General features: G+C 50.9%; 10 protein-coding genes across 10 annotated transcripts; 4 read left to right on the top strand and 6 right to left on the bottom strand.

Annotated features, from left to right (window-relative positions):
• Positions 1 to 250: 250 nt before the first annotated feature.
• On the bottom strand, positions 251 to 1,420 carry PHATRDRAFT_1990 (predicted protein; the record flags this gene model as incomplete). The annotated part of the gene is made up of 1 exon (XM_002177751.1): positions 251 to 1,420. A coding segment is annotated over one exon (1,170 nt), but the record flags the coding sequence as incomplete, so codon positions are not given.
• A 2,939-nt stretch (positions 1,421 to 4,359) lies between these two features.
• Positions 4,360 to 5,525, bottom strand: PHATRDRAFT_43703 (predicted protein; the record flags this gene model as incomplete). Its single annotated transcript, XM_002177750.1, has 1 exon — positions 4,360 to 5,525. Exon 1 carries the CDS (start codon positions 4,936 to 4,938, stop codon positions 4,360 to 4,362), a length of 579 nt encoding a protein of 192 aa, XP_002177786.1. The 5' UTR covers positions 4,939 to 5,525.
• A 296-nt stretch (positions 5,526 to 5,821) lies between these two features.
• On the bottom strand, positions 5,822 to 7,851 carry HemA (glutamyl-trna reductase). Its single transcript, XM_002177749.1, has 3 exons — positions 7,564 to 7,851; positions 6,531 to 7,454; positions 5,822 to 6,372 (listed from the first exon to the last, which is right to left on the bottom strand). Exons 1-3 carry the CDS (start codon positions 7,738 to 7,740, stop codon positions 5,935 to 5,937), a joined length of 1,539 nt encoding a protein of 512 aa, XP_002177785.1. The 5' UTR covers positions 7,741 to 7,851; the 3' UTR covers positions 5,822 to 5,934.
• Positions 7,852 to 8,522: 671 nt separating this feature from the next.
• Positions 8,523 to 9,497, top strand: PHATRDRAFT_32976 (predicted protein; the record flags this gene model as incomplete). Its single annotated transcript, XM_002178065.1, has 1 exon — positions 8,523 to 9,497. The coding sequence occupies one exon, from the start codon at positions 8,523 to 8,525 to the stop codon at positions 9,495 to 9,497; it is 975 nt and encodes a 324-aa protein (XP_002178101.1).
• A 107-nt stretch (positions 9,498 to 9,604) lies between these two features.
• APC7 (predicted protein) lies at positions 9,605 to 11,323 on the bottom strand (the record flags this gene model as incomplete). Its single annotated transcript, XM_002177748.1, has 1 exon — positions 9,605 to 11,323. One exon carries the CDS (start codon positions 11,321 to 11,323, stop codon positions 9,605 to 9,607), a length of 1,719 nt encoding a protein of 572 aa, XP_002177784.1.
• Positions 11,324 to 11,856: 533 nt separating this feature from the next.
• Positions 11,857 to 12,982, top strand: PHATRDRAFT_18345 (predicted protein; the record flags this gene model as incomplete). Its single annotated transcript, XM_002178064.1, has 1 exon — positions 11,857 to 12,982. Exon 1 carries the CDS (start codon positions 11,936 to 11,938, stop codon positions 12,980 to 12,982), a length of 1,047 nt encoding a protein of 348 aa, XP_002178100.1. The 5' UTR covers positions 11,857 to 11,935.
• A 1,092-nt stretch (positions 12,983 to 14,074) lies between these two features.
• On the top strand, positions 14,075 to 15,432 carry PHATRDRAFT_43699 (predicted protein; the record flags this gene model as incomplete). Its single annotated transcript, XM_002178063.1, has 2 exons — positions 14,075 to 14,803; positions 14,901 to 15,432. Exons 1-2 carry the CDS (start codon positions 14,211 to 14,213, stop codon positions 15,430 to 15,432), a joined length of 1,125 nt encoding a protein of 374 aa, XP_002178099.1. The 5' UTR covers positions 14,075 to 14,210.
• A 252-nt stretch (positions 15,433 to 15,684) lies between these two features.
• PHATRDRAFT_43698 (predicted protein) lies at positions 15,685 to 16,731 on the bottom strand. The gene has a single exon (XM_002177747.1). It carries the CDS (start codon positions 16,703 to 16,705, stop codon positions 15,809 to 15,811), a length of 897 nt encoding a protein of 298 aa, XP_002177783.1. The 5' UTR covers positions 16,706 to 16,731; the 3' UTR covers positions 15,685 to 15,808.
• Positions 16,732 to 17,084: 353 nt separating this feature from the next.
• PHATRDRAFT_43697 (predicted protein) lies at positions 17,085 to 18,458 on the bottom strand (the record flags this gene model as incomplete). Its single annotated transcript, XM_002177746.1, has 3 exons — positions 17,085 to 17,992; positions 18,078 to 18,216; positions 18,435 to 18,458. 3 exons carry the CDS (start codon positions 18,456 to 18,458, stop codon positions 17,085 to 17,087), a joined length of 1,071 nt encoding a protein of 356 aa, XP_002177782.1.
• A 200-nt stretch (positions 18,459 to 18,658) lies between these two features.
• Positions 18,659 to 27,171, top strand: PHATRDRAFT_32970 (predicted protein; the record flags this gene model as incomplete). The annotated part of the gene is made up of 3 exons (XM_002178062.1): positions 18,659 to 21,913; positions 21,991 to 26,600; positions 26,634 to 27,171. The coding sequence occupies 3 exons, from the start codon at positions 18,659 to 18,661 to the stop codon at positions 27,169 to 27,171; spliced, it is 8,403 nt and encodes a 2,800-aa protein (XP_002178098.1).
• Positions 27,172 to 27,227: the final 56 nt, after the last annotated feature.

The raw sequence follows: 27,227 nt of genomic DNA, 5'->3' as shown, positions 1-27,227 counted from the left end.
TGGACTCCGTCGCTATATAACATTATCAACGAAATAGCAGGAGAGCGTTTTCGCTGGGCGGTATCCAATATCTGAGGTCTCGTCGCCAATCGTAATTCACACAGTTTTGTATAATATTGCACACTGTTACTGTTCCCATGAGACGAGTCTCATGCACATATCGTGTATTATCTTCTAATATCTAGATTTCTATAACGTCTGCCAGAGTTTCTGGATCTGCGGGTGCTTGCTTGATCAGCTCTTCGCCACCTTTGGCGAAATGCGACTCGATAGCAGCCAGAATTTCAACTGACTTTTGGTCGGAAATGAGATTTATGGCTGTACCTTTGCGTCCAAAGCGTCCGGTACGCCCGATGCGGTGCAAGTATGTTTCGAAGTCGGGGGCACCATCTTTGTCAACTGGTATGTCGTAATTGATCACCATGCAAACGTTGTCGACATCCACTCCTCGGGCAAGGACGTTTGTTGTTATAAGTACATTGCTTTCACCGTTTCGAAAAGCCTCCATTGTTGTGTCACGCTGCGCGGCATCCACGGATCCGTGCAAAACAGAACACGTGAAACCAGCGCCCGTCAATGTAGTATGCACTGTATCCGCATCTATCTTGGTTCCAACAAAAATAATACTCTGTCCAATGGTCAGGAGCGAATAAATGTCTCCCAGAAACATGAGCTTTCCACCCGAATATTCTCTGGTGTCTACCCAGAGCTGTTTTATAACGTCCAGCACAAGGAATTCAGGTCCGTCTTCAATCAATATCTTATCAGGATTATCGACCATCTTGGTTGCAAAATTGACAACTTCCTCCGGAAAAGTCGCCGAAAAGAAGAGATTCTGGCAAGTAGGGGGAATACATTTCTTTATAAGAAGAGAATTGGCACGATGGCCTCCCTCCTCCACCATATTGTCAGCTTCATCAAGTACAAAGATATTGATGGTATCAGGGTTTATAATTCGTCGCTTCAGCCAGTCCACCACTTTTCCTGGTGTACCGACTACCATATGTGAGTCAACTCCAATCTTTTTGTCCACTACTGATTGCGAAATCGCCAGTTGTATCTTCAGGCCTTTCATGTTGACGGCCATGGGACGGACAGCTTTGTCCACGATCTGAATTGCCAGTTCACGTGTCGGTGTTACACATAAAGCTTGCGTCGTAGCAGGAGTGTCAACAGTGATTCGATACAACATGCCTAGTGTAAAGGCTGCGGTCTTGCCGCTACCAGATTTGGCTTGACCGATCAAGTTCCGCGGAGGATCCGCAAGAATCCGAGGCAGGGCTTCTTCCTGAATAGCGGAAGGACGATCAAAACCCATCGTAAAGAGAGCTTCCAACAAGTGAGTAGGTAGATTTAATTCCTGAAAGGTCTTGACGGATGAAAGGTGCGAAGATGTGTCTGCCTGGATGACCTTTAGACGATCTGTACTCTGTTTTTGCCTTTCGAGAGCGAGTCGTTGCAGCCTTTTAGATAGCTCGCTGCCCGGTGCAGACGGGCGGTTGTATTCCGTGGTCAAAGGCGTTCGTGGAGGCGTCTTTGGGCCGACGTCACACCCTTCCTTGCCCATTTCAACCAGACTTACGCTTGACGCGTTCGCAGAAGCCGTCGTCGACCTCGCTTTTTCCACTCCCTCGACGCGGTTGAGTACGGACTCAGCCTGCAGACGGATTTTGTCCCTCATAAGTGCCGCGATATCTTCCGCCAACGGTTCGACAGTCTCTCCAACCATGCTTCTCAAGTATTTGGAAAGGATAGATCAGCCTATCCCGCGATGAAATTGCGCGTGTGGTGAACGAGGATGTCGTTCCTTTGACCGAACGGTCACTTTTCTTGACAAAAGTTTTCGGAATGTTGTTCTAGTCGACAATGACTCTTCATGTGGCAGAGGATATACTTACCCAACGGGTTCTCGGGCGTAATTTCTTTGTTGGGCCGTTAGGCCCATCCAAGTCTTAGGTTTCCAACGCTTATGTCGGTCCACGCGTTGGTCTCTTCGTAGCTTCGTTAGGGTCAGGGCCAAAAATAGGGATTACACAACACTTCCTATTAAATATCATGTTTTTCGAATTGTCCGAGCGATCAAACATACATAGGTAGTCAATCATGAACAAATCCAGTGGTAGTGGATCCATTGGTGTGACCTAGGTAGTATGTCCGAGCACCTTTAGTTTACCTTACATTAATCTTGTGTTCCGTATCATTGCGTCTTGCATGGAATGTACGGTAAATATGGACCTACGTACCGACTACAATGAGATGAACTCACAGGCAATCAGCAATCAATCTAGGATGGAGACCAAGACTACACATTCCTATTTGCAACACCGCAAATAACAAACATGACATGCATCCTGACTAGTTACAATATCTTATGCCTCTTGATTTCTGCAAAGCAGCACATTGATAAGGATAGATTTCACGGTCACCAGCACAAACCGAGGCAAGCATTAACCGTAGGAAGAGTTTGCGGATAGCTTGTTTCATTGGTTGCGGAAATTGTGAAACACTCATCCAATCATACGTGGAGTTTTCCCAGTTAGAGATTGCAAGGGGAGATTCTCTTAACCAATACTAACAGGTCGAAATCACTCCCGATTTCCTTGACTGCAAAGACAGCCTTTTCTCAGGACCAGTTGCAACATCTCCAGTAGAAGTAATCTCTTCTTCCTCTGTATTCGCCGTGACTTCCCTCCCTTGCTTGCGACGGTCGACCTCTCGTCTGGAAGCTTGCCAGTCTTCAGCCGACATTTGATCCGTCACATAATCAAATCTGGATTCGGTCAAACCTAAACCTCTTGCAAGAGGTTGTGCTACTCGACGATCTATCCAACCCCCATTGTACACAAGCCAGAAATTGTGGAATGCCAAACACGAATACCAACCGACACTTCCGATTGCTCGTGTTGATCTTCCAGGATATCCCAATAGTAAACGTTGGGTATCGGAACGAGTTTCCGAACCATCCATTCGATAGGATCCATATCTTCGTCAGTTAGGTCAACGACATGTCTTTGGGAGAGAATTTGGCGGAGTTCTTCCTGTGTATACGGTCCAGCTGGCTTTGCCGTCGTGCTGGTTTCTGCCTCTGCTTTCAAAGCGTCAGGAGGATAATTGGTGCTCACATTCTCGTTCAAAGAGCTTTCATCTGCATGACTTACTGTCTCGTGTAAATCACTCATCTCTTGCTCATTCGAAATGTCGCCCGTAGTTGTGGATGTTGTATCAAGAACTCCTGGCAGCGTGAGCATTATGACTATTCTGTTGATTTCATCATTTCACATGTCGAATACTCGTGTTCTATTTTACGGGAGTGAATCCGTTCACATGTCAGCATATCATTACGGCTATTTATTCGAGGTACCCGGATGCGTTCCTACGTGAAAATCGACCTTCACAGGCAATTCCTATTGACAAGCCAAATATCTCAATCTGTCTACTTTGTTCGACGGTGTAGTTGAAAGAAGATAGCCGAATGCGATGAGCCTATCATTCGTCAGCAAAACAGTCCAAACCTCAACAGACGATGGCGGCTACGAAGAGAAACCTATCGAGGGCGGAAGTTCTACCGAAGAGAGCGCATCACGAGCGGCACACAAGCCTCTCTTTGAACAGCTTCGCGCCAACCAAGAGCAAGACGAAGCCGAGCGGGAAGAATTTCAGAGATCGATGATGAGGGGAACATTGGCGTTGGATGAAGAAGATGCAGCTCATTTGGATGCCATTGGAAAACAACGAATCGAGGAAGAGCAAAAAGTAGCACAGCAAACCAATCAACAGTTAGCTGCCTTTCGAGCTGCACGTGCCGATAGACTGGAACGGGGGTTTTCCGACGAATCCAATGTCACGGAGTCAGAGCATAGGATTGACACGATGAAAATACGTGAACCAAAACCGCAAGCTTCCGCCAGATTGATTCCCAAAATAACCAAGAAACGACGGCGAACGACTGTGTCCGATGCCGATAATGATGTCTTGAACTCGGAAGACAAAAAAACCATTACAAGGACAGACCCAGTTGGAGATACAAATAAACATCTTGAGGATGTGAAGAGGAAGCCGGAGGAAGAGGTGAAAGGGCTTGGAGGTCTTTTGGATGGTTACGATTCCTCATCGTCTGATGAATAAATCGACTGGACAGCAAGTCCAGTGTGAGTTTTTTTTTCACTTTCATATCAGTGCCAGAAACGTAGCATATAGTCGTACACAGGCCATCGCATGCAACCTGTACAGTATTACTGGATAATTCAGTATTGAGGGAGCTGTGCGTCGTGCGCAGGCTTGGCTGCGGTTTGAATGTAACTACGGAATGGTTCTTGTCAACAAAGAAACAAAAACAAAAAAAATGGTACATGTTTCGATCTAGTCTACTTGTAGCTGTACATTATCACCACTGACGAGAAAGATACCCTTCGCTGTGGAACTTTCCAAGGTTTGCTGTACCAATACTTTCAGACGCTTCTTGTCGCTTTTCGATGCCCCTAAATGAAGTTGGATTTCTTTGCGTAGCCGTTTTAACGACAGTTTGTGGCCGGAAGCTTTTTTCAAAACCTTCTTGATCGCCTTTTTCACAATCTTTGGATTTGGTGGAGAAATGTCGTTTAGTCCACAAGCGCTGACGGCGTCAACATGTCTGCCGTCGTTTGGTAATTCATCCAGTTCCTTTGTACTCGTGGCTTCCGCGTTCTTCAGCTTGGCTGCCGCAATCGCCTCGTCTTTCTGCTGCTTCGCCTTTTGTTGCTCTTCCCGCAAGCCTTTCAAATACTTCCATATCTCGCCTACACTCGCTTCGCCCTGTTTACCCTTCAAATTCAACGAGTTCGATGCAAAGTTCCGAAATTGTTTTTCTTTCCGTGGGACATTGTCCAAGCCCGAAATCACTTGCAAATGATGTTTCAAGGGACCCGGTGCGGTCTCGACGGATGAAACAATCAAGTTCATCCACAATTCTTGCGGAGAAACCTTGCCACCCTTTTTGCTTTCCGCGACACCACGAGTTTCGTACCGTTCTACTTCGGTCAAGCAGGAAGTATGCGCCCGATAGTCATCTGTACACAAGCCAAGAGGGACCCAGAGCGTGAGAGATACCGTGAAACATAGCAAACCCGTTTCGGAAGATCAACGGTCGTCTATTCACCATCAGAGTTTAATTAAAACATTTTCGATTGCTCCCATGGCAGTTATGCCAAATCGAGATCCAACAGAATGTAATCACATGGCGTGGGTCCTTCCCCCCGTATCGACCCGCTCTCTCTCACACAAGCATTACGCATTCTCTTGAGCAACAAATATGTTGGAACGCCCTTGCCGATTTTATTAATCTGCCTCACCAAGCGGAATTCACGCACGCACATGTCCACGTACCACCATAAAACGAGATGAGGCAGTCGGCGCAACTGACCGAGGCGCACCGTCGACACCGCGCCGCGTGTCCATCCACCTGGTTCTTTTTCATGGCGTCTCCGCAGCCATCGCACGAAAAGAACACCATGTGTTTGTTGTGGGACGAAACTATCGAGTCCGACCGTACGAATTCCGAGGATAGAGACTGACGGATGTACGGGTTGGATGTAGAGGAGGGTGTCTTCCCATCCGACACCGATGGGGCCCATGGTGGCCGAAAACGCGATTCCATTGGTTCCCACGAGTGGTTGCATGCTACCTTTGTCGATCGACGGTCAGACCAGCTAGCCGTTGACCAACATAGTCCGCCCGGACCCTCGCCTCGACATTGGTATGCCTTTCCACTCATCTACAAGCCAACGCGCACGAATAGAGTTGCGTATCGGGGTCGGGGCAATAAGAACAAGAACAACAATAGTAAAAAATAACAATGGGGCAAGCTATATCGTAAGAGATGGTATTCAAAAAAAGATTGCGCGTGTGTGTCGAACAAGAGGGCTCGAGAGAGAGAGTGTGTGTGTGTGTCGTCCGTGTTTAGGATCGTCGGCGTCTTCGTCCATTGTTCGCGGCTTCTTCTTCTTCTAATCGAAACATGGCACTCAATTCCTTCAAGGTAGCCTGTTTGCCTTCGACGGATTCCGTTTTGCGCAAATGCGCCATGGGTCCGTGCAGGAGCTTGTTGACGATACCCCGTGACAGTCGCTCGACCGCTTCGAGTTCCTTTTCGCTGAGATTGGCGCCGGACAGTTTGCGGGTGCAGCGTTTGAGTTCTTCTTCGCGAAAGGCGTTGGCGCGTTCCTGCAACTGGTTAATGGTGGGAATGGCGGATAGACTCTCGCGCCAGGTAACAAAGGCGTCCGTTTCTTCGCGGAGGAGGTCCTCGGCCTCGAGCATTTCGCGTTGGCGCATGGCCGTATTCTTGGCCACCACGGCCTTGAGGTCGTCAACATTGTACGCGGCCACGTTGGGAAGCTGTCGCATAGTAGAGTAGGGTAAGGAGCGGTGTAAGTATGAGTTTGTGTGTGTATGGCACGAAACGGGCAAGGCGGCGGCAGCACACGGCACGAGTATCTATCCTTATCCCGCAACAGTGCCGAAGGCATCCCACAATTGTGTTGACAGTCACGTACCACTTTACAATCATCCCCGACGTTGCGGGGGACGGCAATGTCCACCAACATGAGTGGGTGTCCCCCGACCAAACCGTTGGCTTCGAGTTTCTGTTCGTCAATGACGTAATCCACGGCCGACGTGGCCGTGTATACGATATCGGAGCGGCCCACGACGTCCCATAGATCTTCCATGAGTTTGACTTCAATGTCCACGTCGGGGAACTGTTCCTGTAGTTCCTGCGGTCGTCCCAGACTGCGGTTGACAATGGTGATACGTTCGAGTCCACGGGAGGCCAGATGGGTGACGAGGAGTCGGGTCATTTTTCCGGCGCCCACGACGGCCAAGCGCGCTTCGGAAAAGGGCAACTGCAAATCTTGTTGCGAAAGCATTTCGGAAAGCTCAACGGCGGCGGAACTAATACTGACGGATCCTTTGGCAATGGCGGTTTCGGAGCGGACGCGTTTGCCGGCGGCGAGTGCGTTGTTCAACAGTCGTGCGAGAACTTTTCCACCGCATCCATCGTCTTCTACGGAATGCAGGTAGCACTGTCGGACTTGCGAGAGAATCTGTCCTTCTCCGACGATCAAACTGTCGAGTCCTCCGGCAACCCGCATGACGTGCCATACGGCGTCGTCGCCACTGAGCATGAACAAGTTCTGTCGCAGTACGGATACGGGCAGTCCGGATCGGTTAGCGAGGTATGAGGTGACGTGTGCCATGGCGGCGCGGGGGTCGGTGGCGGCGTAGTAGACTTCGAATCGGTTGCAGGTGGAGAGTACGGCGGCCTCGGCGACAACGCCATCCTCACATATTTGGTTCGAAGCGGCGTTCCAGTCGGCTTCGGCAATGGCGAGCTTTTCGCGGACTTCCACCGATGCGTGGTGAATGCTAAGACCCACACAGTGTACCTGCAATCCCTTGGAAGCGGCTTCCAGACGTTCCTGGAGAGAGTGTAGGAATCAAAATCAATACAGAGAGAAACAGGGGGGTCAGGGGGGGGGGGGGGGGGATGCCACATCGCTCACACCCGCAGTCTCGGCGGCCACGTACCTCGCGTGTGCGTTTACGGATTTCTCCCAGGTCGGCCGCCACGGCCAACGCTGACGACGTCGCGACGACGGCGGGACGCAGTCGGAGACGATTCCCGACTCCGGACGGTGTCACGGAAAAGGACGTTGTGGGAACGGTCACCGCCGCCAGCGTCGCTACGATCGAAACGAATCTCATCACAGCAGCAGCAGTATAAGTAGCAGCAGTAGTAAAGGTAGTGATAGTGAAAGTGTATATAGCAGTAGGGTGGTGGTCTACAACGAATCCAGAGACACACAAACACGAGAGAAGGCAACTCTGGAAAATGGAACCAGGGTGGAAAACGACCACGTTCAGTGTCGAAAACACACCCTCTCTAGAGGAGGTATTGCTTTCCGCCGGAGCGTTTTTCTTCTTCCCGGCGAGGAGGGAAGGCCGAACGACACCGCACGGTACCGTCAGTAAGTAGGAATGTAGGTAGGTAGGTAGGTACTGCTGTAGGTACTGTAGACTGGCACCGACGACCCGCCCCGGCCCGTACGACAGGCTCCGTACCGTTGTGTACGACGGCGATCCAACGTTGGCTCGGCCAAGCTGCAAGTTCAACTTTTGCGTCTGTCTGGCAACCGTCTCTAACCCGGAAAAGGCGTGACGATGTCCCCGTCCCTCGCGAGCGGTGGACCAGACCCAACGGGAAACGGGACCTATTCGTTCTTCTATAAATGTCGCAACTGGTAGATTCGAACCCCACCGTGGCCTCCTTTACCAAGGGGTGTGGAGTGGGATGGGTATGTTATGTGACTCACAGCAACGGAAAGGGCTCTGGAACGGTCGGGTCGGGTCCCTTGCCGTCGAAGACTAAGCACCAACATTCGTCCGACTACTATACTATACATGTTCATTGGCATCGACAATTTGCGCTTCGCACGGTCACACTCCTACAGCAGCAGTATCTCAACAATCGTGCAACAATAACACTCATGGGAGCTTCCCAGTCGTCGTCCCCGCCACCGGACTCGTCGCATCGGAACACCGAGTCCACGAACGACGCCGACCCGTCGTCGTCAACACCGCTGTACCCCACCCCCACGGGGCACGAATATGACGCCCTCGACAAAATCGCGGCCGAACTCCCCAACGTCATTGACGACGAATCTCGTCAACAGGTGGAAGACTACAAACAAGCCTGCGACGACGGCCGGGGACCGCTCGTCGCCTGTTTCGCCACCGGCGAGTACCTTTCGCTCTTTGAACGCCAACACCGCGCCGCCGCCGAACTCTACGAGAACGTCTGCTTCCGACCCAAAAACGACAAATCCCCCAACGGCGTACTCATCGACCACACCATCGCCTACCCCGCCGGATGCTTCAATCTCGCCAAAATGCTCATGACCGGCAAGGGCGGAGTCCCCGCCGATCGCGCCCGCGCCTACCAACTATTCGACCGCGCCTGTCGCGGAAAACACGGCGGAGCCTGTTACTTGCAGGCACAAATACTCTGCACCCGACCCGACGCACTCGGCGGACCGCACAGTGGCATACCTCACGATCCCGTCAAGGCCATGGCGCTCTACCAAGACAACTGCGACGACGGCGATTCCATTTCCTGCTACACACTCGCCGCCATGCTCCTCCGCGGCGATAAGGTGAACAAGACAGCCGACAACGTCTCGCCTCAGGAAGCCCGGGGACTCGCACCACTCGTGCAGCGGGAACACGAACCAGATCGCACCCGGGAACCGGCACGCGACGTTCCCTACGTCGTGCCGAGAAATCCCGCCCGGGCCCGCGATTTACTACACCAGGCCTGTACCACCGGATCGCATGTCACGTCCTGCCATAATCTGGCCGTCATGTACACTCATGGTGATGACGGTGTTCCGGCCGATGCGGAAAAGGCGGAATATTACAAACAAAAAACGCAAGAGAAAATTGATATTTTTGGCGGCTTTTAAATTAACTATAAAACGGTACGCTCTCGACGAAATAGTATCGCAATCAAAAAAACCATGGCGTGGCCCATGTTACGTCTGCCGTTGTTCGTCCGCCTTCGGTTGCACGATCAGTACTCTGCCCCGCCATTGTACGGAATGGCTGTACCACCACCGTCACTTTCCTGCGACGGCGCGTCCTCCACAATTTCGTCGTGAAAATCGGACTCGGGGTCGGTACCACCGAGCAGGCGCTCGGTCCGTTCCAGAGCCCGGGCGGCCGTCGTATTGTCCGGATTGATGGCCAAAGCGTTGTGGAAGCACTCCAGTGCATCCGTATACAACTTCATTTCGGTATACACTTCGCCCAAGCGGCAATAGATCGGGTCTGGTTGGCGGAAGCCAGTAGTCAACGCCTCCGACGTGCCCTCGAGACCTTTCTTGAGGATCGCGATACATTCGTCGTAGTCTTCCTGGTGGAGACAAAGATCGACCAACGTGAATAACGGACGAGGCGCCGTGGGGTCCTTCAATAGCGCTCGACGCAAATACTTTTTGGCGAGATCCCGGTCCCGCCCCTGAACAATGGTTGCGCCCTTGGCCATGGCCAATCCAAGGAGTGCTTGGGAACGGGCTTCCTCGTAACTTAACGTAAGGACTTGTTTGGCGCAATCACGCGCTTCCTTGCCTTTATGGGCCGCCAAATACGCATCGACGAGACCCTCCAGGCAGACAACGTCGCGTTTGAGTTCATTGGCGCGGAAAAAGGCCACGGCCGCGTGCTCCACACGATTGTCTGCGAGGAAAATCGCACCCTGTACTCGATGCGCGAGACTGTGGCGGTGGTCGAGGTCAATGGCTTTTTCACAAAAGGCTTGCGCCTTTTCGTGATCGCCACGCGCTTGGTGATACAAGGCCAAGGCTACCCATGGTTGGGGTCGGGTGTCGTCCACTAATAACATGGAGTCGGCCACTTCATTGAGGCCGTCGAGGTCGTTTTTGTGCACGAGAATTTCTGCGTATTCGTCCATGTGCTCCAGCGTCGCGTTTTCCAAGCTACGAATGTGCTCAAAGGTTTCCAAGGCCCCTCTTTCGTGGTTGCATTGGAGCTGTACGGTTGCCTTGAGTTTGAGAAAGTAAGTATTGTTGGGATAGGTGGAATCGAAACGACTCCACGAATGCATGGCCTCCACGGCTTTGGAACGATACAAGGGCGACGTGGCCGCCGCTGCCATCATTACATCTTGCAGAATATCCGGCACTTTGGGTCCTTCTCCCCGGGCCTCCAAACCTTCTTGAAGAAGCGTGAGCAAGTCACTCTTCTCGACTTGAAAGTCGATGGAGAGTATTTCTAGAGCTTCCAACGCGTACGGATTCTGCCGCACACAGGTCCGGTAGATTTCCTCGGCTGCGGGTTTGCGGGAGGTCTCGACGTAAAGATTGGCCAAAGCCATATTCATGGGCATCGTGCGGTGTTCGTTAGGGACGGTTTCCAGTACGGACGCGGCCTCGACGAACGAACCCACGGCGTGCAAGCATTGCGCCTCTTTCCACCGATACAAGTTTTGGTCGTAAACGTAGCACCGGTGATAGAATGCTTTAGCGAGAGCGTAGGATTTCCTGGCAAACTCGCAGTCCCCCAACATGTGTAGCGCGAATTGCGACGAACGGTGTTCCGTAATGGACTGGGACAGGTCGAGACGGGCAAGGATTTCGCAACTTTTGAGCTGTGCGTCGCGAAAGAGAGTGGAACATTCCAACTGCAGTGGCGTCGAAGGCTGGGGTCCTTCGTCGTGGGACGACTCGCTGGGCGAGTATCTCGCGAAGGGAAGCTTGCTGGTAGTCGTCATGGTAAGGTGTGGTTTGTGCGCCGTTGTCGTCGTAGTGGTGTAAAAAGAGCCGATGCCGTTGTTTCGCAAATCACTTTTCATTTGCCTCTCCTAACAGTAAGTCTCATCGACGACATAATTGGCCCGAAAAAGCTCGTGCGCCTTTTGAAAATGTGGGTTTTATTACAGAGTCTAGTTAGCTAGCTAGTAGATTGTCACTAGTTAGTAGAGGGGGGAATTCTTACCGTTGAGATACCGGTATGTACGCGATTGTTGGGGAGATACAAAGCAGACCCAAAGTAACGTCTGTACGTTAGTACGCCCAAAAACCTTCTTACCGTTGAGATACCGGTATGCACGCGATTGTTGGGGAGATACAAAGCAGACCCAAAGTAACGTCTGTACGTTAGTACGACCAAAAACCCTCGTATCGTCTTGGAGCAGGGTTTTCTGCCCCTACACCTACACCGACGCTATCAAATCCATGGCGCCTTCGACAGCCCCACCAGAGGTGAACACAGACAAAACCGTAATGGGACGACCACAAACCTCGAAGCTGATCTCGTGTTGGTTGGCAATCCGCAGAGTTGTCGACCGTGGTGCTGGCACCGATCGATTCGGACTTTCGCGAGGATGCGAAGACGCAGCGTCACTTTCCCTTTGTGCGTAGTGGTATCGTGTACGGTGTCGTTCCCTGTCAGCGAGGCACGTTCCCGACCCCGTTCGTGTGCGTTGGCGTGTCCACCCCCGCAACAATTGCGCAATCTGATTGACGCCGAGCTCGATGGCACACGCCCCGACAGTGCCCATTCGCCTATTCTACTGCCGTGCTGTTACGACGGCTTGACGGCCCGTCTGGTAGCCCGTGCGGGCTTTCCAGCCACCTTTCTGACGGGCTTTGGCGTGTCCGCCGTGCACGGCTACCCCGACACGCAGCTCGTGTCCTACCAAGAGATGCAGACCACCGCCACCACGGTAGCGGAAGGCTTGTCCCGCGCCGCCCGGGAATTGGGCACCGCCGCGCCGATTCCTTGCATTGCCGACGGCGACACGGGCTACGGCAACGCCTTGAACGTCCAGCGCACCGTGTGGGGGTACGCCCGGGCGGGCATGGCGGGGATCATGCTCGAGGACCAGGTATCCCCGAAACGGTGCGGTCACGTGGCGGGCAAGAGCGTGCTGGGGGTCGCCGCGGCGGTGGCCAAGGTGCGGGCGGCGTGCGACGCTCGGGACGCGTACGGCGCGCAGTACGGTGCCGGTAGTGGGCCGTTGATTCTGGCGCGGACGGACGCGCTGGCCACGGACGGATTCGAGGCGGCGGTGGAACGGTGTTTGGCGTTCCGGGAAGCTGGTGCCGATATGACGTTCTTGGAAGCGCCCGAATCAATCGAGCAAATGGCAGAGTATTGCCGGCGTGTGGACGGACCGAAATTGGCGAATATGTTGGAGCAAGGATCGACGCCGATTCTGTCGCCGGCGGAATTGAAGCAAATGGGGTACACGTTCGCCGCATATCCACTAACGCTGCTGTCGTCGTCGATCCGGGCCATGCAAGAAGCTCTACTATCGATACAACAAGGGAAACCTACGGACGATTTGATTTGCTCGTTTGGGGAAACCAAGGATGTGGTGGGCTTTAGTCAGTACGCCCAGGAGGAAGAGCGGTATCGTGTCGATTGACGTGTCAGGGTTTGCCAGTCAGTGGTTGTTACCTTGATTGTGTACCAAGAATAGTCGGAAGCTTGCTGTTTCGACTTTAGACAACCCTGCCGCAAAACCTAATCGAAAGAATGCACTTGTCCATATATGTGTGTCGTGTGTGTTATGGTAGAGGATCTTTTCGGAATGGCATGGCCCGCCGGTTTCGGCCGTCCAATGCGATGTTTCCAATTTCCGAAACATGGTGGGTCGACTGTGAAAATCACGCCGCGATAACCGAAACAGTTACTGGAACGTAGCCTACTAGCTCGCAGAATTCCCTGTCACGGCAGCAACCAATGCGAATAGGGCCAATAAATGCTTCTTAAAAGGCCTTGCGACACGGCCAAACGTGGGAATCGGTAGAGAACACCCGTCGCAGTTACTGTTCGTACGCGGAACCACATAGTCGTAGAAAGGAGCGGGTGTGGGGGTGTATATTAGGTTTTGGGAATTCCTATGTGTGTGTGTGTGTGTGTGTATCGGTCGCACACGCGGACGCCCGCACAGGATGTCACCGTACCCCCCTGCCGGTACAGGCGCCGCAACCGTTCCATCCCGGGATTGAAGGCACCGGGCGTAGAATCTCTCGTACGCGACCCGTGTCTTCTCACTACTTCCATTGTATACCCACACAACTCGGTGGACGGGTCCGCCGAATCCGGTCTCGCTCCGGTACTGTCCCGTAGGATTCTACGATCCAGCGACGGACGTTGCGTGGATCGGCGCGCGTGAATGGGTTTTTTCGGTTTTCGTTCCCCCCTGCCGGCGGCACTCTCGGTTGGAAAACCGTCTCCGTGGGAGCGTCGTGTGTGTCTATAAATGTCAGTATATATATATCTAAGTTCCTGCATAGTACGTTAGTATGCCTGTGGGCAAGCTTGGGTATCTCGAAACGCTCCCGGTACGCGAGACAGAACCTCCCCGGGACATTCGACTGGCTCCTCGTCCCGTACTCGTGACGATTTTGTACCAACACGGTAGCTAGCTAGCTAGCTAGCTAGTTAGTGCCGAAAGCACCCAAGCACCCACACCGGAACACACGGATTGCAAGGCATTTTGGAATCCCTCCCTCTCTCCCACCCGACACACATTGCATACTCACCACACACACCTACCGGCACATACCATATCGCCACCACGCCCGGGTGTGGCAAGGGGTGGTTCCAAGGCATATTGCGTGAAGGAGTGATCCCCAAACGGAATCATCATGATGGATCATTTCCTTTCGATTCTACCCAAGGGATTCTTCGGGCGGCATCACTCGCGGACGGCGATCCCCGCGACCCCGTCGCCGCCGCCAGCGGCGGCAATCCGCGTGGCGACTCCAGCGCCGTCCCGCCGCATTCGGGAGGAACCGCGGACGAAACGAGCCCGCGAGACGTTGTGTCGGACACCAGCGTTGGTATCGACGTCGCTGGAAGAAGGGGAACCCTTCCACGAACGTCCCGTCAAACGCTTTCGGGTCTCACCTTGCGTGGCCTGGCAATACACGCATCCGGTGCCGGAGCCGCTGGCCCGGCCGCGACCGACGCCCGTTTCGTGGGTCTCCCTCTTACCGGAAGAAGTCACGGCGCACTGTCTCTCCTTTCTACCCACGGTGGAAGATCGATTCGCCTTGCAGTGCACCAATCGACAATTCCGACGCATTTCCAACGAGAAACCCATGATGCAGCACGTGGCCGTCGCGGGTGATCGCGAAACCGGGATGCGCGGTATTCTGCAGGAACACGATACTCCGGAAACGGCGGCCGTGGCCCTGACTCCTTTTTGTCAAGCGGGAAATCTCGAAGCGATCTACATGTACGTGGTAATTGTTTCGTGGTGTCAATGTTTGTGTGTGTGCGTGTGCGTCGGATCCACTCGGCTCACTCGCGTGTCTTATTCGTATTCCGTACAGGCTGGGTATTATCAAGAGCTACTGTCACCAAGACGTACAGGACGGTATTGCCTTGCTCAAACGAGCATCGCGCGCAGGATACGTCCGGGCCACCTACGCGCTAGGTCTCGTGCTACGCGATAACGATCCCAAGGAAGCCTCCCGGTACATGAGAAAAGCCGCGCACAAAGGTTACCTTCCCGCACTGCAGGAATGGCTGCCCGCTCGCGAAATGAAACGCCGCTACGGAGAACCCCTCGCCGAAAATCTACGCGAATACCTCGATCCCTTTGGTTTGAATCGACTCTTGGCGCGACACTACGTACGGGACAAGCCCCTTCGCAATTTGAATACCTCGCACTGCTGGAATCCGCTCTGCGGACGCTGGGCGTTCAAGGCACACACCGCGCACGTCGTCGAGGAACCCGTGGATGTGCGCGTTTCTCGCATGAAAATGTGCAGCCGCTGCTGCCGTGCCAAGTACTGCAGCAAACTCTGTCAAGTCTACGATTGGCGCTCGGGACGACACAAGACGGAATGCCAGTTTTTGTAAGCCTAACACGCATGCACCTATCTCTCTGCCTGCGTTACGAACGAACGAACCAATCTCCGCCCAACATTCCACCGGGTACAATGGTCGGGTACAATGGTGGAAGGTGCGAAAAAATGTATGACGACCAACGAGTCGTTTTTGCGTGTGTGTAACTTGGATAACATGATCTCGCGTTGTGGAGCTATCTATATCGGTCGTGATCGTTTGTCTTATCGATATAACCAACGAAACTGAACGGAGTCTGTGTCGTTCCTTTTGTGACGTAGTTTTTGTGTGTAGCTAGCTAGCTCTCCCGTGGAAACGGTCGTCTGCCGTGGATGATATTTGCCCGCTTGCATGCGACGAAGTTTTTATTTCCTGCCAAGCATACAATCTCTTAGGCTGCACGGCCCACGGCAAAACTGGAACGCACGCGTTTCAAATCACTACTGGCTCGTTTCCATTCACCCCGGTCGGACTGGACCACCAGTACGTACAGTTTATCATCCAAAACGGTAGCCGAAATCAGAAAGAGTGAATCGAAGGGGCAAAAGCCCAACCCCAAGTTCTCCGCCGAGTCCTCGCACGTTTTGGGAGCCCGGCCGAGATCGAATTCGTAAAATTGGAGACCGTCGGCGTTCTTGCGTGTGCGTCCCGAAATCAAGTCGGCCTTGTCCAGTCCGGGGATCGCTTGAGCCATACTCAAGGCCTGGGGTACGCCAATTGTGCTCGCCTTGGACAAGAGATTGGCCTTGGCTGTTCCCGGAGCCTGGTAGACGAGGATCCCGTCGCAGGCCTTGGCGTTGATCCCCTCCGATCGATCTAGATAGAGGTCGACCCCTCCAGTCCCGGCGGACCACTTTTCCGGAACTGTGTACGACCACTCCACTGAAGTACCACTGGGTGTCTGTACGTTGGTTCCATCCGCATTGATCAGTAAGTCGTCGGAAACGTCCCACGTGGACGTGACGGTTCGAGTCTGGGCTTCCGTGACTATCGAGGCCGAATCTTTCAACGAACCGTCCGGATTGAACAATTGTGACGTCAAATCTCCGTCGTCAGCCTGTACCGGTGCTGCCGTGCCCACTGCTATGGAACTACCCACGAGACAGGATACAACGTCACGTCGAGAAAGGAAAGCTGCCAGACGGGTCGTTGCGGGCCCATGCCACCGTGTTCCTAATCGACGAGCGAGGGATGAAGGCAATCTAGTCGAAGCCGGACCCCGAAAGGCCAGTGCGCAACTACATTCCCAACTGAGTATGCTCGCAGCCACAAACAAAAGTCGTTCCATGGTGAAAGGGACTCCCCTGAAGAAAGACACCATGCCACGTTCCGGTTGCGTCGATCAATGGCGTCCAGATTTTGCCGTCGTCCAGGATGGTTCGAGTCGGGGTGGAGGGAGTTTGGTGCCGTTTGGCAGCCCTCGATCCGACACGGAAAATACGTCACTTGCGACGCGAGAGAGACGACGACGTCTGATCCATTTAATTAAGCAATTCAATTGGATATTTATGTCAATATATTTTCTACCTACCCGGTTTTTTACTATGTGCCGGGGACTCCACTTGGAATTCGTTCACAGGCAGGATGTGTCCCTCGGCTCACGCTGTCTTTCGTTCACAAGAGCTAATACATGTTAAGATCCAAGTTGTATATGATAAAGCCGGCGATCACTGGTGGTCACCAATTGGAATACTCCATCCTTCTGGTCCCTCAATTTTCCCGTACTGGATTCCGGTAATTTCATCCCAAATCCGCTGTGTGAGCTTTCCAGTGGCGGGGATTTCAATGTCGTTCCCTTGGTACTCGATGCAAGAAATGGGCGTCACAACGGCCGCTGTACCCGCCCCAAAGGCTTCAATTAATCGACCCTCCTTGGCGGCTTGCGCAATCTCCGGCATGGTCGGGAATCGCTCCGAAACGTCAAACTCTCCCCAAGAACGCGTCAACTGCAGAATGGAGTCGCGGGTAACACCGGGTAAAATGTCGCCCCGATCTAGAGGCGCTGTGACAAGTTCTGGTCGACTGGTCTCTTTGTTGATGAGAAAGAAAAATACATTCATGGATCCCACCTCGGTGATGGATTCGTCGTCGCCGAACAACCAGAGTACCTGCGAATACCCCTTCGCCGCCGCTTCAGCCTGCGGTTTCATGGTCGACGCGTAGTTTCCGCCCACTTTAGCAGCCCCTGTACCACCGGGCCAGGCTCGCACGTACGGGGTATCCGTAGTGAGTCGAATAGGTGCAAAACCAGACTTGTAGTATGGACCAACCGGGCTCGTAATACAAAATAAAAGGAGCGAGTCCGGAGCGGCCAAACCCAAAAATTTGTGGGTAGCAATGACCGTTGGTCGCAAATACAGCGAGTATCCTTCACCTTCGGGGATCCACTTTTGGTCGAGCAGAACTAGATTTTCGATACAGTCTATTAGCTGGCTGTGATTGAAATCAAAGCCGGGCATTTGCAATCGATCCATCGATGAGGAGAGACGTTTCATGTTCATGTCAGGTCGAAATAGCCGAATCGAGTCGTCTGCTATTGATCTGTAGGCTTTCATTCCTTCAAAGCACTGTATACCTGTCGTAAATTGAGTACCTGGATGAGAGGCTCTCATTCATGGCTCTCGACGGGCATTGGGGTTTCTGACTAAAGAACAACGTACCATAGTGCAAACTACTCGCCGCCGGAGAAATGTTGAGATCTTGCCTAGGAATAATCCGAGGATCCATCCAGTTTTTCTCTTTACTCCATTCAATCATTAGCATATGATCTGAAAGAGTTGTTCCAAAAACGAGCTCTTCCTTCGGTGGCCGACGATCAAAATCTGCAGTGTCCATCTTTTCTTCGATTGTCAAAGATACCGACGAAATAGATCTCGACCGCGAATCAGCGCGTCGCGTGAAGCGACTTGCTCTCGATAGCACGGTTGCCATGACTTCCATCCTCTATGCATCTATCGGGAAGGCAAACAGTAAAGACCGACGCTAGCTGGAGCACACTCCGTCATCTTGTCGACAACCGGCTTGGACATTTCCGAGCGCATTTTTACTGTCACCGTTTCTGTCACTGAAAAGCACTAAAATTGGCGGATGTACTTTTGGTGATAGAGGGAAAACTGTTCCTTCCATTTTCCGGGGGAATTTTGAAACTCAGGGGAGGGGTTGACGTTTTCTGTATCACTGTCACACAAATTCATGAACTCGAGCAACTCTCAAGGCCTGACTGTGAGAAGGGATCCTCACCATGGTATCCGCATCAGCGAAGTCCGATCCCCGTTTGAAAAATCGGGAGGTGCTTACAGAAGATCTGGGCTGCGCTGCCGTCGTCACTTTACTTCTGGCTGACTGGGAGAAGTATAGCCTGAGCGAACGCGTTGCCTATCACTTTCATCTGACCGAAGCCTTAGCCGATAGCCACCGCGAGCGGGCGGATCACAATCAAAGCAATGCTCAGCATCGCCAGTCAGACCCTGTATGCGGGCTTGTTTCAATTCTGGAATGCGTCCCCTCGGTTCCTTGGCATCGACTGACACGAAAGAAGAAGCGAGCTCTGAAGAATGAACTTCTGAATTTCAATATAGAAGCACAAACGATTCGTGAAGAGCAAAATGTTTACTGTCATGAGCCGGCGACGTTGCCGTTGCGCTTAAATCCAACATCCCGCGTTTATTTTGTATATGAGACGACAAGAATCGCTTTTTGTGTGGACGCCTCTCCGACTTTGACAAGCACTTTCGGGGCGAGCGACGACGGATCCGTCTGTCCAATCGATCGAATTGCGACCATGGCGAAGACATTTTTCAAAGCACTCGTTGAACCCATATCGGTTCCATCACCAAACAACAATGGCTTTTGGAGACCGTTGTTGTCTGTGACAGTGATAGCTGTTTACCCGAGATTGGGAGGGGACGAGCCTCCGACTAGCTTGCTGGTGAGAGATTTTCGAATTACTGGAGAAAAGGCGGTAGACCTACTGGCAGCTCAGATTCACGAGTGGGCGCTGAATGAAGTTGAATTCGAAATTGCAAAACGCCTCGCGAATCGGAAAGGATCAGGGCTGCCGAGCGGATATGATTCTTGGACCATGCCATCGTACTCAAGTTCTTTGCATGACATTCTCGAAGCTGGTGATGTCTCTCTCAGCACACTTTCCAGTGCTGGGAGACCCTGTATTGTCATTGCTACCGATGGCCGATCAGTAGCTTGCGGCAGTGTTATGGACATAGTTTCAGACGCGAGCAGAAATGATGTGCCTCTAGTCATCTTGGATCTCTCCTGTTCGAAATTGAGTGACAATTCTATTGCCGACGACACAACGGGATATGCTCATTTGATGAATAGTGATCCTGGTGGCGCTAACTTCCCGCTACACTTTTCGGACGATGCAGAAGCTTTGTATAACGTATGCAAAGCTACTGAAGGGTGCTTCTTCGACCAGCAAATGCTGGAACATGCTGCGACAACGAAGGCAGGTTCCGTTAGCCCTGATTCGCCCCTTGTGAGCGACGGCTTATTTGCCTTTAAGCGCCATACGATAAAGCCAAATGCGGTGCAGTGGTATGTGCTTTACTCGCTTTCACCTCTGACACCAACGTTTCATGGTTCCTGGGGCAAGCTTGCGCCACCGGAGTGTCTTCGCCAGAAGTTGTTGCGGCCTGGCAGAGAAGAACAGTGGTTTCACCGAAAAGCGGACCAAAGATTTTTTTCCGCCGCAAAGATCAATGAGCCCAATCAAAATGAAGGGAGTCTGATAGATCCTCTCTTTAGAGGGCAAGAATTTATCGATCTCCCACTGCAACGAAAACACCAAGAGCGATCAATGATCTCGACCTACATAATAAACCCCGTTCGCATTCAAGGAATTTTACTTATGAGGGTAAAGGAAGGCTTTCGAGCCCAGCAATATGGCCAGAGCACCAATGACCCCGACAAAGTCTTTATCCAATTTACTTTGTCTATGGATCATGGTATTGTACTTCACTACGAACTTTTGTACAGAGCACTCTCTAGCCATAATCACATGGTAGGGTACGCGAATATAAAAGTGGAGATATCCGGGAATTCGTCTTTTATCCAGGCAATCAAGGACAACTTCGTACATCAAGCACAACGTATCGATACAGGGGCTAAAGAAGAAAGTTACTCTGCTAGGTTTTGCAATATTTTGCGGTGGATTCGAAACGAGGACATGCTGCAATCATATCTTTCGCCTACCAGGTGGTCCAATCAGCTCGCGTCGCCCAGCTCTCCTTTTGTGAAGCGCCTAGGATCTCTAACCCAGCTTCAACGGCAAAGGCATTTTCGCTTTGATCAATTTGATTGCGTTTGCGTGGGTAGAATGCCCTATGCTCAAGATGACGGGTTTTTAAGCGAATTTCGGGATATAGACGACGGGGAGATTGAACTGAGGTTTTTTTTTGCTAACTGGGCTACACAATGCGTTGTCGCAAGTAAACGATTCGTAAGAAGGATGGAAACATCAGAGAAGACACTGACGAGCTATTGTGTCATAGAATTGTCTCGGTCTGAAAGTGCGTCACGATTGTATACTGTATCGGTTGAGACCTTTGGAAGTCGCGGTGCGAGCGATCGGTTGGCGCTTCTTTCTTCGCTCAAGAACTCTTTGGGTTCACTTCGGGATGTCCGAGTGTTAAGGAAACAGATTGGGCAGTTCCTGGTTGGTATAAAAGAACGACAGACACCTAGTCTTTTTATGGAAAAATCGCAATTGCTGGAGTCTCAACACAGCCACGCGACGTGGGACCTAGTGAACGACCCTGAACTTCTTCCGCTCTTGATGAGACGAAGAACTGAGATAGGTAATTTTCTGTTATTGGAATCAAGCGATAATCATGCACTTTTCGCGAAACTATCTCCTGAGGATTACAGCCAAAACAATTCCAGCGATCCTGGAGACCTCGTTCAGTACCAGCTTGTGATACTTGCGGACAAAGTCGTCGTTGATTTTCATATGGAAAGTGAAGGTGGGCGATTTTTTCCTTTTCGGAACGAGAGTAGAGGCCAGGAGCAAAATCACACTTCGAGATTTTCAAAAATGATGAAGACGTTAAAAAAACGGGACCAAGAGTGCGGACGTGCTCTTCGGTCGCGAACGTCGTTGCTTCGAGTATTCGATAAATTTATGGAAGATGAAATAGCTGAAGAATCACACCTTACGTCAGTGGAACGACTCTTGGCCTATTCATCCCAAGTTTCTGTTCACCTCCGTTATTTTGGCACAAACGAATGCGCAAATAGTATTCTTGAGTCTCTAACAATCGATTTGCTTCTTTCGTTATCAAAGGCAAAGGTAGCAAAACTTGTAGTCGACAGTGATTCAATGATCGAAGGCTTGCAGGGATTCTGGTTCCTCATTGAATTCGACAAGCAAACAATAAGCATTACCAACTTTGCAAGTACAGAGTCCTTGGTATTGCAGAAGGATGGTACCGACAGTCCATTCAGAGAAGTAACCTTTTTCACAATCGGTATCAGTGATGTGAGTACCCACATGTATGCAAATCCCTTCGAGCGATGACTTCCCTTCTCACATACCTAGTGTTTCTACTTCAATAGCTTTATAGTCGAAGGGATGATGTTGCGGATGATGGGAGCGAAGATGACCATATAAGCGAACATCTATGCGTTTCCGACTTTTCGGATCATCTGCTAGCAGCTCATAGCCGGAACTTTGCATTCGCCGCATATTCCGCGCTTCGTAGTGTACCAAAGTATGTCTTGAAGCCTTTCGGCATGTCAGACTATTCTAAAGTAACGGAGGTTCTCTCTTTCATTGAGATGGCAAGCATTGTGGTACCAGGAGAAGCTCCAGGTGCCGGGGAGTCTTCCAAGCTTGTCCAAATCGTCCAGTCTGTCTTGGAGCCGATTCCAGACGACGATCATTGCTTCTTCTACAAAGGCAGTGATTGCAATTTTCTCGATTATTCGATGACTAACGACGACAACCAGTCTGAGGCTTCAGTCGGTCCTGGTAGCGTCGGCACCGCCTCGTCAAATGAGTTATCAACAAATACAAGTGAGAGCGACACAATAGCGACCGCGGTGAAGCAACAACCAGGACGGGATGACAATTCGATAGACAGCTCACAGCCTGAGCTACCATCTCGATCTTTGGGTACGCCAATATTTGTACGCCTGCAAGTCGATGGCGTGGCTTTATCCCTGTGGAACCTTTCGACCGTAAAAACCAGCACAACGCTCACTGTTCAGCTGTCGTTTTTCAAAAACCCAGATGATCAAAATATCTCTGGCTTCGGAGATCTTTCTACTACTCACTCAAACGTAGCGTTGGAGCTGAAGACGCTATTCAACGCTTACGTCTCCGAGCGAACACTTGAAAGACTCTTGTATCGAGGGGCTCTTTTGAAAGATCAGGACATAAGGCTAGCAAAGGAATGTCTTCGAAAAGCTCGAAATGTCAATATTCTAACTCTTGACGTCTTTTTTTACTCGGGGAAAATTGACTCCATGGTTTCAGCACCGACCTCATTGTTAGCTGGCTCGACGCTAGATGAGGGTGCCCGGTTGTTGAATGAGGATCTGCGAGCAAACTCGATCTTGAAGGTAAAGGCTACGAGCGTTGGCAGCTTAGTTGTATTTGAAACGGAAAGGGGATGTGATGTTTTTAAGTATTGGTGCTTCTTGAAGATTCGCGCTTCTCGAGGAATCGTCGACGTTGAGTTGTATCACCCATCTGGATTGGAAGAGAGCGAAAAAGTCATGAAAAATGTTCAGGAATTGATCAATACCTGCTGCTTCCGTGTCAATCAACGGCTATTGCTCCGGCACCTGCATTCAAGCAGGACTGCTAGTGAGCTGTTAATTCCTTCTGACAATCCTGTTAAGCCAAAGCCCGAAATTTTTGAAAACGGTCAACGAGCTCCCTTCGCTCCAGGACTGCTGCAGTGTCCCGTGGTTTTCACGCACACTTTTGACTTATTCCACCGTTGTGCGACGAACCCCCTCCAAGTCGCAAGAACTTTAGAGTCAACGGTGCTTCACATATTCGCTCTATCAAACCGTATACATGTATTTGTGTACAAAGATGAGGCCGGGGCGATTTTTTACATGAACTTGTTGACTGAGGGAGGGGGAATTGAAGGAAACGGTACCATTCAACTGATTGTTCGAGGGGTTCACCATCCCGGTCCTTCGGTGACAGAACAGTTAACAACACTGCTCAGGAAGAAGCTCATGACAATTGGAGCGGAGATGCTCTCTTCAGTTCTGGTCAAAAACCCCGAATACTTTTGGCGAGGCCACGATTTGAGCTTCGTACGCTCCTTTCGACGTGAGTGGGAAGTCTTGGACGCTCCTTCGGTGCCTCATAGCAGCAATGATAGAGTATACAGAATCCCAAATTGTATTACAGATCCTGGAATGGTTCTTCTTTTTTTTCGCCAAAATCTCTGCGGGTCGACCTACTTTCATCCACTAAAGAGTCAAGAGTGGGCGTCTTTCCTGAAGGACTCGTCAGAAAGCAATAATGCTTCCGAAAAGAATTCTTCATCGACGGAATTTGTCTTTTTCTATAACAATGCTCCCTCGAAACTTGATCCGAAATTCCAGGGTCTGAGTACGCTAACTGTAAAAGGAGCTGAGCTATCTAGAAAGATGGGTTCCGGGGTGGCGATCGTGCAGGTCTCATTGGTTGACAAAAGTGGGAACGAGATCAGAGAAATTACTTTTCTGGATCCGCCCGATAGCGTCACAAGCTTTTCTATAATACGGACTGACTCGGCTCGTGTCAGCTGTGTAGACTCGCCGCTGGACACGTCTTTTAATGAAATGATTCCCGATTTCTCATTGATCGTTCGTATCTGTCCAACAGAGCTAAGGTGTGATGTCCTTCATGAGTGGATTCTATTGACATTTAATCAAGCCGCTACCGCATGGGGGATTGAGAAGCATCTTGACAAGAGTGTTCACAGAGTAGGGCGTGACCCACCTTCGAATGACAGAACATTGATCGAATCTTCTTCGAGAGAGACCTTAGGCTTGAGTCTATCTGAGATTGAGAAAGCAAATGCATTAGAAAGGCTTTATCCTGGACTACCGGCACTGTCGTCCCTGCTTCAAGCTTCCCTTACATTGCCCCATCCCGCTGTACTGCAAGCCGAGCACAATGGTGTCATTCGATCTTCCTTTGTTGCAGATGTCGCTCTAGATCTTCTTGAGAACACGCTGTTGGATCATCTTCGAAACGAGCTTAAGCAGGGCATTCCGTTTGACTTTGAATCCGATCTACATGTTATTCGTTTGTCGCGTACAGATTTGCCACAACGTGTAAGCCTCAGCTGGGACTCGGGAAAGAAATCCAGTGTGAGACTTTACACATCAGAAGGCAGAGGGATGAGGATCAGAGATGCTCCTATTGATTGTCCCGAATACTTGTGCATCTACTGCTTTCCTGAGGGGCAACGGAGACCAGACACCTTCTCGTCGCTGAAGCTGTCGGAACAGGTTGTTGTGGGAGATGAGACGACGGATTCAGACAGCTATCTCTCTTCGGTTCAAACGCTTAAGGAGATTCATGCCCCTGCGTTTCGACGATCTTTTGCATTTATTTTTTCTGTAAAACGAAATCGGCGGTATCTGCTAGCTTACAACTGGAATCCACATGTGTTTCGAGTAGTCGCAAGTCAGCTGAAAGCGAAGGACTTGGCTTTCCTTTTGTCCACTGATCGATCTGTGGCCTCACTCCAGCTTCGCTCACTGAAGTATCTCTCACCGTGTTTCGACAATTTCCACGACACATACGAAACAAGGAACAATCTGCCTACCTTACAGTTATCTACCATTGCTACGAAAGCAGATCAAAAAAGAGTACCCGTCAATACAAAAGACAGATTTGTTGCAACAGAACATCCAAAAGCTGAAAAGGAGGCTCTACGCAAGCCGCCTCGTCGTGCGGTACGGCCTATTTCTATTCGGCGGCCAAATTTAATTGGACGGTCTATGGATGGTGCTGCAGTCCATGCAGTTGCGGCTTCTAGAGCACGCGCCAGCTCTAATCATTTTCGTGGCAATCCCGGAGGAAGCGGCATTGCCGGGAAGGTCGCGTTTCCAAAGGCGACGCCCGATGATCAAAGTAACAGCAAGTTACCAAGAGGCAGTAGCACTGTCAGAAGCCTGGGTGAAAAAGCGACTGCTGTAAGTTCCATGGGCACAGCCCGTGATCCTCCCAGAGAAAATGTTGGTTTACGATCAGAAATGGATTTACATTTAACGCAAGCCAAAGGACGGCATCGCAAACACATGGTGCATACAGAAACTCTTCGATTGAGAGTTTTTGATTCTTGGCATGAAAGCGCATCAGGACTGTCCTGTTCTTTGATCGACTCGATTTTGTCGGAAAGTATAGCCGCTTGGAACAACGCATCGGAGGCTTCTTTCCTCCCTGATACCCTTGAGCATTCCTTTGTCGAAAGTTTTGTACAACAAATTTCCGGATCGAGCCCTACTTTCAAGGTAGCCAAAGTGGTAGGCACCGGAAATGATTCATCAGTCTATCTCGTTGGTGAGACCAAGAGCGTTCGTGGCTGCAAGCTTTTTACCGCAATAAGATTATCTTTCGCATCTGAGGTCATTGATGGCATGAAAATGAAGATTGTTAGATGCGACTCTTGGGTCCTTTCGCTACCACGCAAAGAGAGCTTGATCACTCGGAGGAGCGATCGCCACAACTACCAGTCTCGATTGCTCAGCGAACGCGATTCTACTGGCGCCGACGTGCTTTCAGTGATTGGAAAAGCCGCATTTTCGTTAGAATCTATCGTCCTCGACTTTCTGGCTTTGGTAGCAAAGAACAGCGTGAAGAAAGCAGTCCAACCAATGTATAAAAGAGGCGTTTTAGATGTTTTAAAGCGCGTCACAACACGGTACGAGCTGAAACAGCAAGTCAAGATGCAGCATCTGAACTACAATATTTTTAAAGCCAGTGTCGTTTTAAAGTCGTACGGTGACCGAATGATTAACATGTTTGACGCCCCATCGCTTTTCAAGTGGTTAATGCAGAACGCTGCCTCTCAGCGGCTCCTCCCAAGTGGACCAACTGGTCTTTGTTTGGACACCGAAATTCAAGTCCAAGACACAATCACCACGTGTTTCATTACTTATGACCTTGGAATCAAAGGAAGCGTGGATCTCATCCTTCTTTGTCGAAGGTACGGGAGGAATCTTTACGATTTCATGTTTAGAAATAATTCAAAAATTGCTAGTTCTGTTGCCGACAACATTGCCATCGAATGCGCTGGTTTGATTTTTGATCTCTTGCAAAGTGCCGCTCGATGCTTGTACAGAGACGATTTGTGGGGACGCTTTTCAAGCCCGACGCAGAACCTGTCGCGAATGGCATCATCGTCGGATGACATCGTTGAGCTCCTTGGGCTATGTACAGCTACTCCTGTCGGAGACATCTTAATGAAAGGAGACTCAGCACAGGTCACTTTAATTTTCGAGGAATTCCATAATCATTGGAGTGCGCTCTGTTATCACATGGAACGGGACTCAGCCTTTTTACCTTCGTGGAAGCTCTGCAACGATCGCCAGATATTTTACTGTGTCAGCGAGAAGGTTTTTTTCCTCGTTGACTCAAATGTAGGGGTAAGAAATGGTTGTTTCGGGATCCATCTCATCGAAAGGGATACGAGCAAGGACATTTCTGTAGAAGGGCGGCGAGCGACTCAGAAACTGATTAATTTCGTGCTTCATTTTGGGTGGCAAATTGTCATCTGAGGTTACTTGATTTATGGTGAAGTTTAGCTGCACTGTACGGCGAATAAAAGAGGGAG

This window comes from Phaeodactylum tricornutum, chromosome 2 (assembly GCF_000150955.2).
Source record: "Phaeodactylum tricornutum CCAP 1055/1 chromosome 2, whole genome shotgun sequence".
In the NCBI taxonomy this organism is placed as follows: domain Eukaryota; phylum Bacillariophyta; class Bacillariophyceae; order Surirellales; family Neidiaceae; genus Phaeodactylum; species Phaeodactylum tricornutum.
The sequence above is the reverse complement of the archived record's forward strand: the minus strand, read 5'-3'. Positions and strand labels throughout refer to the sequence as shown.

Excerpts from the sequence above, each read along its gene's own strand:
- HemA (XM_002177749.1), bottom strand. The coding sequence starts at position 7,740 with ATGAGATTCGTTTCGATCGTAGCGACGCTGGCGGCGGTGACCGTTCCC. Across the intron at positions 7,455-7,563 it reads TCCGTAAACGCACACGCGAG|GAACGTCTGGAAGCCGCTTC; the intron begins GTACGTGGCCGC and ends CACTCTCTCCAG. Across the intron at positions 6,373-6,530 it reads TCGGGGATGATTGTAAAGTG|CTTCCCAACGTGGCCGCGTA; the intron begins GTACGTGACTGT and ends ACTATGCGACAG.
- PHATRDRAFT_43698 (XM_002177747.1), bottom strand. The coding sequence starts at position 16,705 with ATGGAACGACTTTTGTTTGTGGCTGCGAGCATACTCAGTTGGGAATGT.